General features: G+C 37.4%; 1 protein-coding gene across 1 annotated transcript; it reads right to left on the bottom strand.

The window, feature by feature from the left end:
- Positions 1 to 1,904: 1,904 nt before the first annotated feature.
- LOC149687464 (uncharacterized) lies at positions 1,905 to 9,341 on the bottom strand. The gene is made up of 8 exons (XM_089869555.1): positions 8,827 to 9,341; positions 5,483 to 5,675; positions 5,235 to 5,420; positions 5,113 to 5,169; positions 3,046 to 4,794; positions 2,786 to 2,979; positions 2,552 to 2,711; positions 1,905 to 2,444 (listed from the first exon to the last, which is right to left on the bottom strand). The coding sequence occupies exons 2-8, from the start codon at positions 5,673 to 5,675 to the stop codon at positions 2,146 to 2,148; spliced, it is 2,838 nt and encodes a 945-aa protein (XP_089725681.1). The 5' UTR covers positions 8,827 to 9,341; the 3' UTR covers positions 1,905 to 2,145.
- Between the last annotated feature and the right edge of the window lie 7,488 nt (positions 9,342 to 16,829).

Here is a 16,829-nt window from a genome sequence, read left to right as displayed (position 1 = left end):
TGGTAATTGCTTTGTTCAAAGAAGGTTCATAGTGTTTTTAGCTACTTAGGAAGTAGTTAGTCCAAAAAAAAATTTTAAGCTTGTGTATGTAGTTTGTCTAAAAAAGATATTTAGCATGTAAGTAGTTTGTCCAAAAAAGATATTTAGCATGTAAGTAGTTTGTCCAAAAAAGATATTTAGCATGTAAGTAGTTTGTCCAAAAAAGATATTTTGCATGTAAGTACCCCTGTAGCAATTTCGACGTTGGACCGACGCAGTCGGTAAGAGGTCCAACCGACATTAACGCAAAAGCGTCGGTGGGCTTTACTTTGAACCGTCGAAATGTCCGGGTCATATGAAGGTCGGCCCGACTGTCGACCGACATTGTTTTGCCGTCACTGAAAATTAGCTGTTGCCGACTCGATAACTACGTTACCCCAACCGGAATTTGATTACCAACCGAAGTCGGCTTTCTCAACAGTTAATGGTCTCTTTAATTGACTGTTTCAGGTTGGTTAGTAGTCGTTTAATGGTGTACTTACCAGTTGGATAATGGTTGGTTTACGCGTTGGTTAAGAGTCGCTTAATCGTCCGTAAGTAGTGGTATTAGCCTCTATTTAAACTCTTAATGATCGGCTTCCGGGTACATTAAAGGTCGGCTAACGGGTATATTAAAGGTCGGCTTACACGTAGTTTAATGGTCGGGTCACATAGAACTTAATGGTCGGGTCCGCTAACACATATCTTAATGGTCGGCTTCCGAGTACATTAAAGGTCGGCTTACGGGTACATTAAAGGTCGGCTTACGGGTAATGGTCGGCTTACGGGTATATTAAAGGTCGGCTTACACATAACTTAATGGTCGGGTCCGCTTACACATATCTTAATGGTCGGCTTCCGGGTACATTAAAGGTCGGCTTACGGGTATATTAAAGGTTGGCTTACGGGTAATGGTCGGCTTACGGGTATATTAAAGGTCGGCTTACACATAACTTAATGGTCGGGTCCGCTTACACATATCTTAATGGTCGGCTTCCGGGTACATTAAAGGTCGGCTTACGGGTATATTAAAGGTTGGCTTACACATACTTTAGTGGTCGGGTCACACATAACTTAATGGTCGGGTCCGCTTACACATATTTTAATGGTCGGCTTTCGGGTACATTAAAGGTCGGCTTACGGGTAATGGTCGGCTTACGGGTATATTAAAGGTCGGCTTACACATAACTTAATGGTCGGCTTTCGGGTACATTAAAGGTCGGCTTACGGGTACATTAAAGGTCGGCTTACGGGTAATGGTCGGCTTACGGGTATATTAAAGGTCGGCTTACACATAACTTAATGGTCGGCTTTCGGGTACATTAAAGGTCGGCTTTCGGGTACATTAAAGGTCGGCTTTCGGGTACATTAAAGGTCGGCTTTCGGGTACATTAAAGGTCGGCTTACGGGTACATTAAAGGTCAGCTTACGGGTATATTGAAGGTCGGCTTACACATAACTTAATGGTCGGGTCCGCTTACACATATCTTAATGGTCGGCTTCCGGGTACATTAAAGGTCGGCTTACGGGTATATTAAAGGTTGGCTTACACATACTTTAGTGGTCGGGTCACACATAACTTAATGGTCGGGTCCGCTTACACATATTTTAATAGTCGGCTTTCGGGTACATTAAAGGTCGGCTTACGAGTATATTAAAAGTCGGTTTGCACACACTTTAATGGTCGGGTCCCACAGGGTTATCGACCAGACAGCTTAATGGTTGGCTAACTAGAGCGTAAATGGTCGGTTTACCATTCATTTACTTTTGGGCTCACTGCCCTATTTATAGTAAGTTTTCCAGTTTCTAGTTGGTCGTCCTTTCCCCACCTGTTTTAGCTTTTATTAAAAATAGTGATATTTGTTTTGGTTATTAAAATGCTATAATATATGTGAAAAATGATATTTTTTATTTTTTTTAACATTTGAAGTTTGAAACTATTTAAACTGCTAACTTTTTGAATGTGAAGCTTCGGAGGACATCTGAATTACCCGCCATTTGCTGGGTTAATTAACAAAATGCAAGTAGAGTTTTTTACTTAAAAATATATTTCTCGCTTAGCTAAAAATAATTGTTGAAGTTTGAGATTTATTTTTGGCAGCAGTTTAAATAGGGTGATCTAAACAATCAATCAGAGAGTTCGTTTTCAAAATAATGTTCATCACTGTTTCGATTTTTATCGCTATTTCTATCATCATGAAAATCCCCGATGTCAGAGTTTATGTCATCTCGAAAGCTTTTTTCTTCATTAAAATGTCCATCATCATCGCTGTTTACAGAGTCAACAATATGGATGTTCTTATTTTTTTTCAGTCGTTTAAGTCTTCCGCCATTACGATCAGCCTTATGTTTAAGCCATTTTATAACTACGGATTCGACCTCATATTCGGTGGCTTTCCTTAATTTGGGATGTGCCATAACAGCAGCTATATTGAAGACAAAAAAATATATGAAAATAATACTCAAATTCTACAAGTAAATAAGCTTGTTGCAGAACTTAAATTATATATATCCCTTTAAAGATATAGCATACCAAATATCACAGTCTTCAAAGTTAATTTTGAAAAGGCAATTTTGCCGTTCGCCCCATTCCAGTTCATTTGTAACACTAAAGCATGGTCAAAGGTTTTTCTTAAAGCTCTCCTGATAATGTCGTCGGAAAATTTTCCTCCCCAAGATTTAAACAACGCAATCTAATTTTTAATATCAAATGCATTTTAACTAACGTATACGCATATCATCGTTCTCAAATTGTTGATACACTTACGGCGTTCTTTTTCTCTTCTTCATTTTGAAGAAGTTCTTCGACAGTTCGTAGTGCAGGTTCATCCGTAATTGGTAGTTTCAAGCTATTGGGTTGTGTTGAACAAAATTCCACATTTTGAACAAAACCCTTTGACATTTCGTCAAACTTTGAATTTAAATCAGTCAACATCATAATGACAGTTTGTTGAAATCTCTCTGCAAAAATTAACAAGTTGTGTATTGAAACGACAATACAAAAGCAATGACAGTAAGATTTATTACCTTCAGACATTAAATTACCAGTTGAAACATTAAGGCTTGACAAGTTATTGACTGGACGGTTTGATCCGGTGATGATTAAATGGCTTGATTCGCTACTGATTGAACGATTTGGTCTGCTAATGACGTTATGGCTTGACCCGCTACCACCTGGACGGTCTGACCCGCTACCACCTGGACGGTCTGACCCTCTATTGTTGGTAGAGCTTAACACGCTAAGTGGTCGGTTTGACCCACTATTGGCGTCCAGGCTTGAACCATTGTTGACTGGACGATTTGACGCGTTGGTGCCTGGACGACTTGACGCGTTGGTGCCTGGACGACTTGACGCGTTGGTACCTGGACGACTTGACGCGTTGGTACCTGGACGACTTGACGCGTTGGTACCTGGACGACTTGACGCGTTGGTACCTGGACGACTTGACGCGTTGGTACCTGGACGACTTGACGCGTTGGTACCTGGACGACTTGACGCGTTGGTACCTGGACGACTTGACGCGTTGGTGACTGGACGACTTGACGCGTTGGTGACTGGACGACTTGACGCGTTGGTGACTGGACGACTTGACGCGTTGGTGACTGGACGACTTGACGCGTTGGTGGTCAGGTGACTTTCGTTAATGATTTTATGGGTTGACCCTGCAGTGGCTGGACGGATTGGCCCTCTATTGATTGGACGGTTTGAACTGTGAATGACTTGTTGATTAGGACTTAACATTGGACTTTCTTTTTCTTTACGGGTCAAGCCGGCGCTAAATAGCCGATTACGTAGTAACATGGGGCTTGTTAACTGATTACGATTTGACTTAGGGCTGACTAGTTTATTACAGGTTGACTTGGTGCTGACTAGCTTATTGCAGCTTGACTTGGAGCTGACTAGCTTATTGCAGCTTGACTTGGTGCTGACTAGCTCATTGCAGCTTGACTTGGTGCGGGATGATCCGCTGCTGGCTAGACTACGGCGTTTTAGTTTATCGACTATTTTACTTCCTAAACAACCACGTCTAGTTTTTGTTATAGTGCTGGTTTCACTTTGACGTTTCCCAATTTGCACTTCTTTTTCCTCACTGTTTCTTGGTTGATTTGTTTCAGAACTGACAGTAGCCAAGTCTTCTTGGATGTAATTTTGAGGAGACATTTCGTTTAACTCCATTTGAGATGATGTTTGTTTATTTTCTTGCTGCAAAGATTGATCGATAGTTTCGACTGGAGATTCTCGTATGTTGTTTAAACTTGGAGGTGGTACACCTGAATTTAACGCAGGCACTACGCAATTTGGTTCAGGCAATACGATTGAAGAGAAAATTTCTTGTGGTTTATTCAAAGCTTGTGTTTCGTACGATTGAATAGTGGTAACACTTTCTTCATTCTCATCGAAAGTAACCCCTTTATCTGTCTCAACTTTTCCTTGATGTTCACTGCACTTGTACACTACTGGCGCTTTACTGACCTCGTCGATCTGACTTTGCTGTTCAGTATTACCCTTGAGTATTTGAGCTTGGGTTTCGGTAGAATTGGTATTTTCCAACAGATTTGATGTATTGTATTTGTCTGACACAAAACTGGAACTTTCATGAATCGTATATGGGGTTTCTTCATTTATAACTACCGATTTCTCGACTTTTTCGTTAGAATCCAATATATGCTGCGGCTGTGAAATGGTTTTTCGATTAATTTTCCAATTAATAGGAACAAATTCTGGAGCTGTGGGCAACTGAATGCAGGTAGAGGCCTTTTGTTTCAGTGAAGCTTCTAAAATTTATGGAGAAATATTAGTTCGCTTGTTAAATGGCACTTTAAAGGAGTTGAACGGTTCTGTAACTAATCTCATAACAATTTACATGCAAGCATATTATGAGACAATTTAAACCCGTAATGCTGACAGAAAAGTAACTAAAGATAATCCTGATTTAATATCTAAGTAATAATGCTATTTAAATTCTAATAAGAATTATCTTAGTAAACTTGAGCCCAAACACCCGATTACCAAATTATGTAACTTTTTGTTTTGTTTCCGCTTTTAGGTATAATTCTCAATTTGAAAATTTAAATAACTTGCTCTTTATTCACCATTTAAGAAATCCCTTTTTCGTTTCTTCTTTAGCTTCTTTCTTCCTTGTGTCACTCCTATAAATTTTGACTAATTTTAGGCAGAAGAAAGACAAAATACGTAGAGAGTACAGCTAACTTACGATTGTTTTCCCCACTACACTTCTCATCACCTGAACGGTTCGACTCATCCCCATCTCCTATATCACTTTCTTGCTCACTGTCAACAAGTGTACTTCGCTTTCTTTTTCTTTTAATTTCTCTGTCACTTTGCAAGTCAGATGTATCCTCTGCTTTTTTACAAATTTGTCTTGCTTTTTCATATGTTTCTTTAAAAGAGAAACTATGCCTATTTTTCTATCCAGACTTTTGGTCCCCTTGTAATACTTACGAGCGTTCGCCAGAATTTTGATATGGTAGGTTACCCAGTTTGTTAATGGAGGTTGACAAGCCATTTGTAATTTCGTAATTTCACCGCTTTTAGCTTTTGATGGCCAAAAACACTGGTTTTTTCCAATACACCAAGATGTTGGAACAATATCTATAGCTCCGGGCTCATCCACAAAACTAACTATGGCATACATCTGATGGGGAACAAATAAAACTATTATAGGGAATGTAAAGTAGTCCACACCAGGAAATTGAACTAATGTTTTGAAATATGGCCTTGCACTTGGTATCCGAGGGTAAATCCTGGTTGATATGGCAATTCGAACGTCTTTTATGATTCCCAAACCATGTGCAGTAAAATATTTAAAACGTCGCTCCAACCCAACGCCGACTACTTTAGAGAGATTGTTTGTTAAAAAGCTAGATATATTACCTTGCAGACTATTTATATTCAATTATATTTATTAGGCGTCATGTAGCAATGGAACAACGCTAAAAAAACTCTCGTTTGGCACTAATAAGCATTTCCTTTTTAAACTTAAATAGTTATAAGTGTTAATTTGATTTGATAGACGTCCAACAAATATTCCTAATTTGGAAGATGCTAATGGATAATCAAAGAGGTCTTTGACAAATTTGCAAACACATCCGCAAACAAATATTTCCTTGTCTGTGTTTTTATAAATTACTTTCACAACCACAGTTTCACCGGAATTCAACTGAAAGCAATTATCCCCGTTAGATACGGAAACAACAAATTTTGGCGTATGAAGCTTTTTAAAAGTTTCAGCATTTGCAGGCAAAAATGTAAAATTGACTGAAATCGGTTTTTTTAGACTTAAATCTTTTCGAATTCGGGAATTTGCAAATGATTTTGATTCGCCTATTCTTTTAATTAGCTGTTGAAGAGGTTTATTTGGACTTCTCAAATGTTTTTTTATGAAATGGAGGTGATTTTCGAAAGGAAATGCGCTATATGCGTCTAGAGGCCCAAACATCTTTACATCCTGAACGACATGCGACAGAGCATGTACATTCATAACAATGAACTCTAATCCATAAAATTGTTTGGACATGGTTATGAACATTTTAAGTAATTCACCTGCATAATCGGCGTATTCTTTATACAGAGTGGGGTGTGCTAGAATATAAATAGCACAATGAAGTAACCGAAAGTGTTTAAAAACATCATCTTTCAGTATATCTATTAATATTATGGGACCAGTATATAGAAGAAACTGTCTCAGTTCCGTGGCTTTCCAGAGTTTAATATGTTTCACAGCTCGGGGTTTGCGTGCAAATTCAGTCGGAACATACTTTCTACAGTTTACGAGCTTTTCGGACAGAAGATCAGTTAAATGGTTACTTAATCTAACGTAAAGTTTTCCAGTTAACCAACATTTTGCTATTCTTCGGACCACTCCAAGGCAAACCAGATGCATATAGTCCAATGGGAACTGCCTCACCATGTCTATATTCAAGTCTACGAGGGGGGACATGTTTCCAACTAAATGATGAAATTCATCGTCTCGCATTCGAAATAATTCATTACTACGTGGTGGCACACTAAAACTGTCATCATTGAAAATAGTTCGACGAAGATGTCTACTTCCTTTTATAGAACATTTGTCACATGAATAAAAACCAGTGTGACCTTTTGTGTTTTTAACAAAAGCCCGAGCCGGAGTGTCCAAAATAAATGGCCCTTTTAGGTTGCAGATGTAATGTCGGTTTTCATATTCATAGCCATTAACTTCCAAATGCTGTAAGTCAACTATTAAGGGCCTCAAGAATTCCTCTAAATTACCCGGTTTAACCTCTCCACAAAAAACTCCAACTACAAAAGGCTTTCCTATCATACCCAATGAAAAACTAAAAACGCAGGCCAATATGGGCCAAAAATGTTTAGCGGAACTATGGAAAATGGGAAGGCCATCTATGTTTATGGCGAAAGATATTTCACTGTCATAATTTGGATTTTCATGTAAGAATATTTCCAAACCGTCACTTAATCCGGCATGAAAATATTCACCATTTTCTATTGTTAAAACACTAGTTGATCTTGGAGTTTTTAACAGAGTACGTGCATCTTTGGGTAAATTCATCCCATTACCTTGCAACATTACGAGAAGGGCATTAAGAGTTACATGGTTAACATTGTGATTTATGGCCCAGTTTCGCAAACCAGACTGCAAGTCTATTTGTTCTTCTTCGGATGAGCTACTTGAGGTTCCCTCAGAATCCTCCCTATCTGAAGTACTGGGATCTGAACCACGCTCGATATGAAAACCAAGGGAATGGTGACTACCTTGAGAGGAACAGCTAGGACTACCAATATTTGAACCACTAGAATGTGAACTACCCCTATCTGAACCCATAGGTTCAGGACTATCCCTATCAGAACCTAATTCAGGTCCAGTACCATCCCTATCAGAACCTAATTCAGGTCCAGTACCATCCCTATCAGAACCTAATTCAGGTCCAGTACCATCCCTATCAGAACCTAATTCAGGTCCAGTACCATCCCTATCAGAACCTAATTCAGGTCCAGTACCATCCCTATCGAGGCAATTCCGTTCAGGACCATCCCTATCGAGGCAATTCCGTTCAGGACCATCCCTATCGAGGCAATTCCGTTCAGGACCATCCCTATCTAGACATTTACGTTCAGGACTACCCCTAACTGAACAATGAGGCTGAGGACTACCCATATCAGAAGAGTCAATATTATGATCACCTGTAATTGAACTACCATGATGAGAGCTCGCCAAATTTAAACCTATTGAAATTGGACTATCATGATTTAACCCAACACGTGTTGTAGTTTGGGAAACCAAAGTATAAGAACTAGCGGTGCTTGACGCACAGGTCTGATTTTCCAAAATATTATTAGTATCTTCGACTCTCTCTAGAACATTCGCAAGATATCGAGCTCTTTTTCGGCGCTTCTGCCTAATGCTTAATTCATCGAGGGACTTGTAACTACCCCTTGAAGAATGATTCTCACTCATCTTGCCTTTTTAACAAAAACACCCACTTAATTACCTAACATTAATGCTATAACACTATAAATGTAGTTTTTACCAGATAATATTAGTAACCCTTTCGAAAATAAATATCCTTACCATGTGATTTGATTCTCGTAATTTTAATGATAATTTTCAAATCTAATTTTAGAATTATAATTGTAAGCCAGACTTAGTATTGAAAGTTTGCTCCGGCCCAAACACGTTGACCAATAATCAGCCCAAGGCTTAATGAAAGGCCAAAACGTAGGGCTACTAAGCCCTAGCCCTTAAATAAATAAATAAACCTGGAACAAAAAAAAACAAATAATTTTCTTACCTTTTTAACAATGTTTCTTTATATCGATCTTGAAGCCGTGCTAGCGTAAAATAATACTAAAAAAACGAAACCTAATTGAAAAAAAACTAAGCGGTCCACTCCATACCCTAGGATTTCTTCTCAACCTCCCAAACGCGACGCGGCGACGGGAATCACGGGATGAATACAACGGTTACAGGAACTTACGGCTACAGCTGTAGGAAGGAGTTCGAAGAAGGGCAGTATATAAGGATGTTTATTTTAGTAGTCAAGCTGGGTTTTGGCTATAGTATACCTCAGCACATTTCGAGTGATTTTAGTAATCAAGGGCAAGGCATTCTTTTCATGACTATAGACATTTTATTAGTAGTAAAACTGGCTAGTAATTAAGCTTGCAGATTTCGATTTAATTTAGTAGTATAATGGAAACTTTTTAAATGCCGTAACTAGTGCCTTATGTGCAGCCCTGTTTGAAGCTCATTGCATGGAGGAAGGATACTTGCTGAATTATGGCACCTCGCGTGCGTACTAGTTGGCATCTCCTGTCATAGCCAATTAGATCGCTCGCTCTACGACGCAAGCTGCTCGCGCTATAGCTATAGCGCGAGCAGTTTGCGTCGTAGAGCGCGTGATCGAGTGGGCTATGCTCTTATAGAGCTCGTATCCTTCCTCCACGCTCTTTGGTTGTAAATTCTATGGTGAACACGCCGAGCTATAGCGAAATGGCATCCCGCGCATTTGAATATGCTATTCTCTCTGAGTATAAAACACAGGGACTGCTAACTCTCTGTAAGGGCGCCGCAGAACAACGTAAAATTATGCTTGATAGCTATTCGCCACCAGGGAGAAATATTTAAATAGACCCAGTAGTAATGAAAGGCATTCATAAGTATACTAGCTCTATTATACAAAAATTATCGGACACTGCAAGTAATATTTAAAAATGCATTTAATAAACGAATGGCTCTTAAATGTTTACTTTACATTGGTAAGAAACTTTTACATATATACGGTAGATGGTGCACTCAACCTTAACAATCGCGCCTTTTTTGAATGATTGATAATTGAAACTCCGATCTTGTTTTTTGCCTACTCCGCTTTTAAGTTGGCTTGGTGGGTCACATATTAGGAGTTGGCTTTTGGTACATTTTGAGGTCGGCTGACCAAGTCAAGGTTAAAGTCGGCTGCTCGACTCTTTACCAGTCGAGTTGCGGTTTGTTCCAGCCTGATTATAATTAAACGTGTAGAGGTCGGCTTGCCCGACTACTTACCGGTCGTATTAATTCGACATCTTTATTATTTGTTGTGGCCGGTATGTAGTCGGCCGTGCCGACCTCTGTACGTTTTATTATAAACAGGGTGGAACGAACCGCATCTCGATTGGTAAACAGTCGAGCAGCCGACTTCAACCTTCACTTGGTCAGCCGACCTCAAAATCTACCAGAAGCCAACTCCTAATATGCGATCCACGAAGCCGACTTCAAAGCGGAGTTGGCAAAATAGGTTGTGTAAAGGTCGGAATTAAGTCGTAAATGCCGACTCGACGATAAACCGACGAATCGACTGTGAACCGACTCTAACGCGTTTCACTAGTGCTACAGGGGTAGTTTGTCCAAAAAATACATTTAGAATGCAAGTAGTTTGTCCAAAAAATATACTTAGCATGTAGTTTGTCTAAGAAAGATTTTAGCATTTAAATAATATGGATTTTGAGGGGTTTTTTTGTGATCAGTTTGTCCACGAAAAGATATTAGCATGTAATATGAACTTTTCCATATTTCGTAAATAGTTCCTCTAACCAAAGATTTTAGGGATATTAGCAGTTTGTCCAAAATATGTATTAAGCTTGTAAGTAGTTTGTCCAAAAAAAAAATTAGATTATCCAAAAACGATTTTTAGACTACGAGTAGTGTGTTTAGAATAGTGATGCCACGAATATTCGGTTACTATTCGGTATTCGGCCATTTTTTTCGTATTCGGTATTCGGCCGAATAATTCGTAATATTCGGCCGAATACCGAATCTCCAATCATGAAGGAAAAAAACGGAAAAATTACTCAAAAATTATTTTTTCAATAACAATTTTTACTTTCATATTTATAATCTACCAGTGGTAAGTTGTGATGAATAAAAAAAGCATATAGTGAGACGATCTACTCGCAAATGAACCAAAAACCTAAAGATGCTATAGACGGGTCCTATAGTGTTAAAGAGAGCGCGTTGAAAAATCGTAACTTCCCCCTTTTCATTCCCTCCTTCCCGAGGCGCGCTGTAGCAGAGGCGGTAAAGAGCGGATCTAAACAGTGTATCCCTCTCTCTGCTTGCGCGCCAATATTGCGCAGAGCAGTAATCGCGTTACAGCTAGTGCCGAGAGGAGAGGAGAGTTTTCCCACGCAGGGTGAGAAATAAGGAATTTTTTTAAAGTGGACATTGGGCCAGCGACCCCTCTGGCCTGGAATAAATAAACTGGTCCATGACCACTGACCAGGGCGCATCGTCTGCTAAATTGAAGAAGTGGATGATTAAAATATATAAGCTAATGTGTGGACTCTGGAAACCATTGAATTTTCTTAGTGGTCCTGTGGACCACTGACCCCCCTCCGATTTAATTTTTAAACTGGTCCGGGCAATTTTTAAACTGGTCATTTGCCCTGTGCCACCGCCTTATTTCCCACGCTGTAATCCCACGCGGCTCTACATTTCTCGTAGCCGTCTGCCTAATCACCACACCATTCCATACCCTTCTTCTTCCATGATGAGACCTGTCCCATTGCGGTCCGTGCGGGGGATGTACGTATTTCGCGGAACGGGTTACAGCTCATAACCGGTTTCGCGCGAGTTGCACATATCTCACGCCCGAATATTCGGTGCTTCGGCCGAGAGCATGGCCGAATATTCGGTATTCGGTATTCGGCAAAATCAGTATTCGCGGCATCACTAGTTTAGAAAGTATTTTTAGGAACAGTTTGTTCAAAAATATTTTTAAGCTTGAAACTAATATTAAATTTTTGATTTTTTTAAATAATTGGTCCAAGTAAAGATTTTCAGCTCGTTAGTTAGTCAGAATTTTAGGTTTTTTGTAGTTCGTTCAATTTGTTTTATTTTATTTTTTTTACCTTGTTAGTACTTAAGGAGTGTGTTCAAGCATAGATTTTAGCTTTTAACTAATTATTTTGTTATAGTAAAGTTCCAGTTGAAAAATTCTCTAATTATGAAAGTTGAGCGTTCTAATTGAAAAGTTATTAAAATTATGGCAATGTTTTCTGATCGCTTAAGTTGGATTTAGCAGGTAGCGTACGGGATTTTGTGAATGACCAATTGAGCGTGATCCGAAAGTTTAATATACATAGAAGTTAATAGTTTTAATTCCTTTATTAGAACCATGTGTCATTATATGATTGAGTTCAAAAATATGTATTTTCATAATTTTTGTTGAATTTTAGCCGATAAGTATTTCAAAAATATCCATACTATCAGTTTTCTTTTACTCGAGCCTAGCAATCCTTACTTTAAGAAATTACTTGTAGTATCGAAATAAAATATACAATTACAAAAAAAAAGGTTTTTCTTGAATTTTCCAATTTCAAATTGTCATCAAAAATTTTGCCGCCGGCTTAACTTACATATGGGCCTTAATGAAAAGGAAATTTCAGATTTTTCTGCGAGACAATACTAGTTGTAAAAGAGCGATATCTCTCTTAAATAAAACTTCATATCGACTTTAATGTATAAGGATGGTTTTTTGATTTAATTAAGGGATCAGCCGAAAAACACTCCAGTCATAAAACCTATCATTAGAGATTATAACAGAAGAAAACATAATAGAGATTAATGATTATGAAATTATTGAAAACATTGCTTAAAATAAAAAATTAAAATTAATGATGATGATGTTATGCCTATGGATGCAAATGTAACGCTTCGTTTATTAGGTTTTGCAACATTTCTAAACTCTTTTCACAACAAATCGGGAAAAAACAATATTTATCACAAACTATGTATTGTGACTATCCTAGCTCTGTTGCCCTGACAACGTACGCAGTTGCTCTGAAGGCAACACTCAAAAGAGAGTGTGTAAGGCTAAATACATATTTTCAATGTCAACATTTCGTGTACTTTGAATAAGAAAGCAAGCTAAACTTTAAGTGGAACAAATTTAAATGGCTTTTACCTCATTCAAGTGAATTCAAATAACAAAGAACATATGCTGGAGAAACGCTGTATCTGAAGGTAAAAAGAGCATGTCAAGTAAAATGAAGAAGCGTAACGAAAAAGAATTTCAGATTAACAAAGTGAAGAGTCACCCGAAGGATAAAAAATTTATGCTTGAAGAAATCATTATAAAATGAAAAATCGGAAAATGTATTTTTTCCTAATTAGTATGTTAAAGACGAGGGGTTAGTCACTTGATTACAAAACCACAAAAATCGATTACTTAATTTCAAGAATTCTTAGAAAATCATCAGTAATCACGATCATTTTTGTGGGTTTTCAACGGTTATCAGAAATCTCCGATAATCACTGGAATCTCGAGAAAAAATCACATGATTTACTAGTAATCTTTTGTAATCAGCTCGGAAATCACACATTTCGTGAAATGAGGAATTCGAAAATCGCAAAATAAAAATCGTAATCAGTTGAAATAGAAATAATCGCTGCAATCACCAAAAAGCACCGAAATTCTTTGGAAATCAAACAGGAATCTGCGGCAATAACGGGAAATCAGTTTAAAGGTTATGGAAATCACCAAAATAATCGTAATCGCGGAAATAAAGGAATGCATTCTGTAATTAACGGAATTCACATAAAAATTTATCAACCAGAAGCCAGGTGTACAAAATTTTAACGAATGACTAGCCCCTCGGTTAGAGGAAACGTCCATCAGGAAAGAGATTAGACCGAATGGAAAACCATTCGAGAGCCATGTCAATTACGGAGGGTTAATTTATCTGTCTAGAAGCGTTGATACGCTACGCCAAATTATTTACTCCCTATAGAATAAGTTTGGAAGATGAGTAGCTTATCTCATATTTAAAGGACCACATGTTCGACCAAGAGCTTGGTTGAAATCACCATTTAAATATACTCGTCTCAAAAATTATCAATATTTTTACAGCCTTAAGGATGAGAAAAATTGCCAAAAAAATAATAATCAGAAAACGAACGAAGAGGGAAGCTGTGATAAAACAACTTACCAAAATAATAGATGGCGCCAACGCCTAATGATCATGATGTCAGTCCGTCCCTTATTTCAAAAAAGACGGTCACTCAAGCAAGAAAACCGGATTTCCCCAAAAAAAATGCTAGAAGAGACATGTGTTCTACAGCTATATTTGGCTAAACAACACCTATTAGTAGCAAACATAAAAAATAAAAGAATAATATACTAGCACATAGAAGCTATTGACTTGAAATATCAAAGTCACTGTTCATATTTGCAATCAACGAGTTAGCAATTTCTGTTTAATGTTTTTGAGTATAATTTTTAATACGATGTCATTCAAATATCCCCTAATTGTAGCTTGTACAAAACGGAATATAACGACACTTCTCCCTAAGGAGAAGTCTATATTCTTTAAAAAATAGCATTCTCTGAAGAATTCTTAGACACGCTTGTTCGTTCTTCCATAGCAACATTGTAAAGCGAATGAAAGTCCAAAAACGAGTGGGTTAATTAGACACGTTGTAAAAGAGTCTGGAGTTTGACTGCATGTCGACCTCCAAACCCTTAAGCCCATACTACTAATGGAATTTCCTTGTATCCCAACTAGATGTAGAATAGCTAGTTTCGTCTTGTTCATTCTCGCTACGACTAAGAGGTTTCTTTATTACCAAGATTTTTATCCAATTGGGGTACTAGATGGTACAATGGAAATGATGGGAGTTTCTGCTAATAAGAGATTAATTCAGGGTAACCCAAGTCTACGCTATCCGACGGAACGTTTGTGCAATTAAATAAAAGGTTCCAGAAACTCTCTAAAGATTTCCAAATGCCCCAGCTATCCAAGACGTAGGCACCAAAAAAAGCTCACCACCTAGTAGGTTAGATTAAGTAATTATTCATGAATTTCAATTGTGGAAATAAGGTTCGAATATATTCTTTTAATGTCCTGGTTAAAATCATCAACATAAGACTTTCCCCAATTTTTTGTAAATCAAAAACGTCGCTTATAATTGAATAAGAAGTAAAAAAATATATGTTTGGCACCACTAATACATTTTTTGCAAATAGGTTTCCGATGAATTCAGAATAGAAATTCAAATGTTCCAAGTAATTTTGAGGGAAGAACCGGTACCAGTGCCAATGTTGTTGATTTCCCGATTAAAGGCAAAATTGGTTTAATTGCATACTCATCATACTCATTAAAAAATGTTTCATGGCGCCACATAACATTTTTCAATGTAGATTTAATATTATACGTAGATGGTGCTTTTACATTTCTGATGTCTAGAAGGTTTTCTAAAAATATTTCTTATGAACTAAATAACACTTAAGGTGAATTTGATAAATACACCTGATAATACGAGTTTTCTAACTAACAAAACGCATTTAAAGACAATTAAGTGATCATAAGGTATTAAAATATAATTTTTCTGGAATTACAATTTTTCTTTAAATAATTTGTTTATTTTCACATGTATCTAGAATTCTAGATGGCATTGCCACCTAAAATATAGGTATTGACTCACATCGGTTTTTACTTTTATCAAAGTAAGTAAATATCGATACTGACCTGTGTCGGTTTGTATTGGTGTCGGTATCGATCGCCATCGGGCTTCACCGAGATCAGATCATGCCTAATTCGCACACAAGTGTCTCTTTCATTGGTAATTTATAATATTTATGATTAATGTAATAATGCGAGGAAAACTGAACTATTTTCGATTTAAAATTATAATCTTTTTCTACTCTGTTTTCCCCTATGTATTAGGTTGAACAAGGCTACATTCGAAAATAACGTAATAGAAGAATGTAAATTATCCTATTTCCGAACAATAAATACTTTTGAAATGTCGAATAACAGAGCTTTTCAAGACCAAAAGTTACAACTATTTCTTTCGTGCCAATCGTTGAACATTCTAATCTGTTCTTTTTTAAGCAATATCATCATTCAGCCTGTATAACTTACTACTTTCTTCAGAAAATCCTCTTTCTAAATGGAATATTTGAGAATGTTTGTGATGTCTTCGATCAACACTTATCTAAGTGAGTCATTTACCATGAAATAATCTTGATATTTCTATTTTACGCATTACAAAGTCACGCACTTCACAAAACATCAGAATTCCAAATTAGGCTTGACATCAAACGTAGTGTTTCGACACGACAAAACGAGTATGTTGGAAGCTCTCAAACTGGCGTAGTTCTAGTGCGATTATAACCCAATGCCTCAACCTCAAGACGGTAAAAGAAGAGCCTATGGAGCGGAAAAGATGTATTTAGGAAGTAGAAAGGCAGCTCTATTTACGGGTTAAAAGGTGAGTCAAAGAAATGTGCATCGTCTAGAGGGGTGGACGTGAAACGCCTTTTTTCTAGCTCTTTTTCCAAAAGAGGCGATGGTTAAGGCGGGGAAGATGTGGAGAATCGTTTGTTTCCCGTTGACAAGACGAAGGTGTAATGGGCCCCTTTCCACTACCAAACCTACTAACTCTAGCGCTATACTATGTCTTGCTATATCTACAGTTTGCTAGATAAGATTCTTAAGGGGTAAATCATTCTTGTAAAAGTACTGATGAAAATAAACTTGAAATTCGATCAAAATAGCTATTATTCTTGATGTGCCATGGCACTATTGGCTATTTGTGTAAACAAAATACATGGTCAAGGAAATTCAAATTATTAATAATGCTGTTTATAACAGTACATTACCATGAAAAGATAATTTAGATTTATTTTTATCAATAATTATAAGAAATTCGTCCTCTTTTTGGGCCATTCATGGTTTTTGATTATAAATTTACTTTCTGTATGTGTGGGATTTAACGAAGATTCTTCATTACTTTTACACATTCTTTCCCATTTCG

Source organism: Phalangium opilio, unplaced genomic scaffold (genome assembly GCF_054372755.1).
Source record: "Phalangium opilio isolate 3A_F unplaced genomic scaffold, DU_Popi_V2 ptg000031l_1, whole genome shotgun sequence".
NCBI lineage: Eukaryota > Metazoa > Arthropoda > Arachnida > Opiliones > Phalangiidae > Phalangium > Phalangium opilio.
This window is presented reverse-complemented; position numbering and strand designations above follow the sequence as displayed.

Bases quoted from the DNA above. Each gene is read 5' to 3' on its own strand.
- LOC149687464 (XM_089869555.1), bottom strand. From the start codon at position 5,675: ATGTATGCCATAGTTAGTTTTGTGGATGAGCCCGGAGCTATAGATATT. The intron at 2,712-2,785 runs GTAAGTGTATCA...ATTAAAAATTAG, and splicing joins AAGAAGAGAAAAAGAACGCC to ATTGCGTTGTTTAAATCTTG. The intron at 2,445-2,551 runs GTATGCTATATC...TCTTCAATATAG, and splicing joins TTTGAAGACTGTGATATTTG to CTGCTGTTATGGCACATCCC.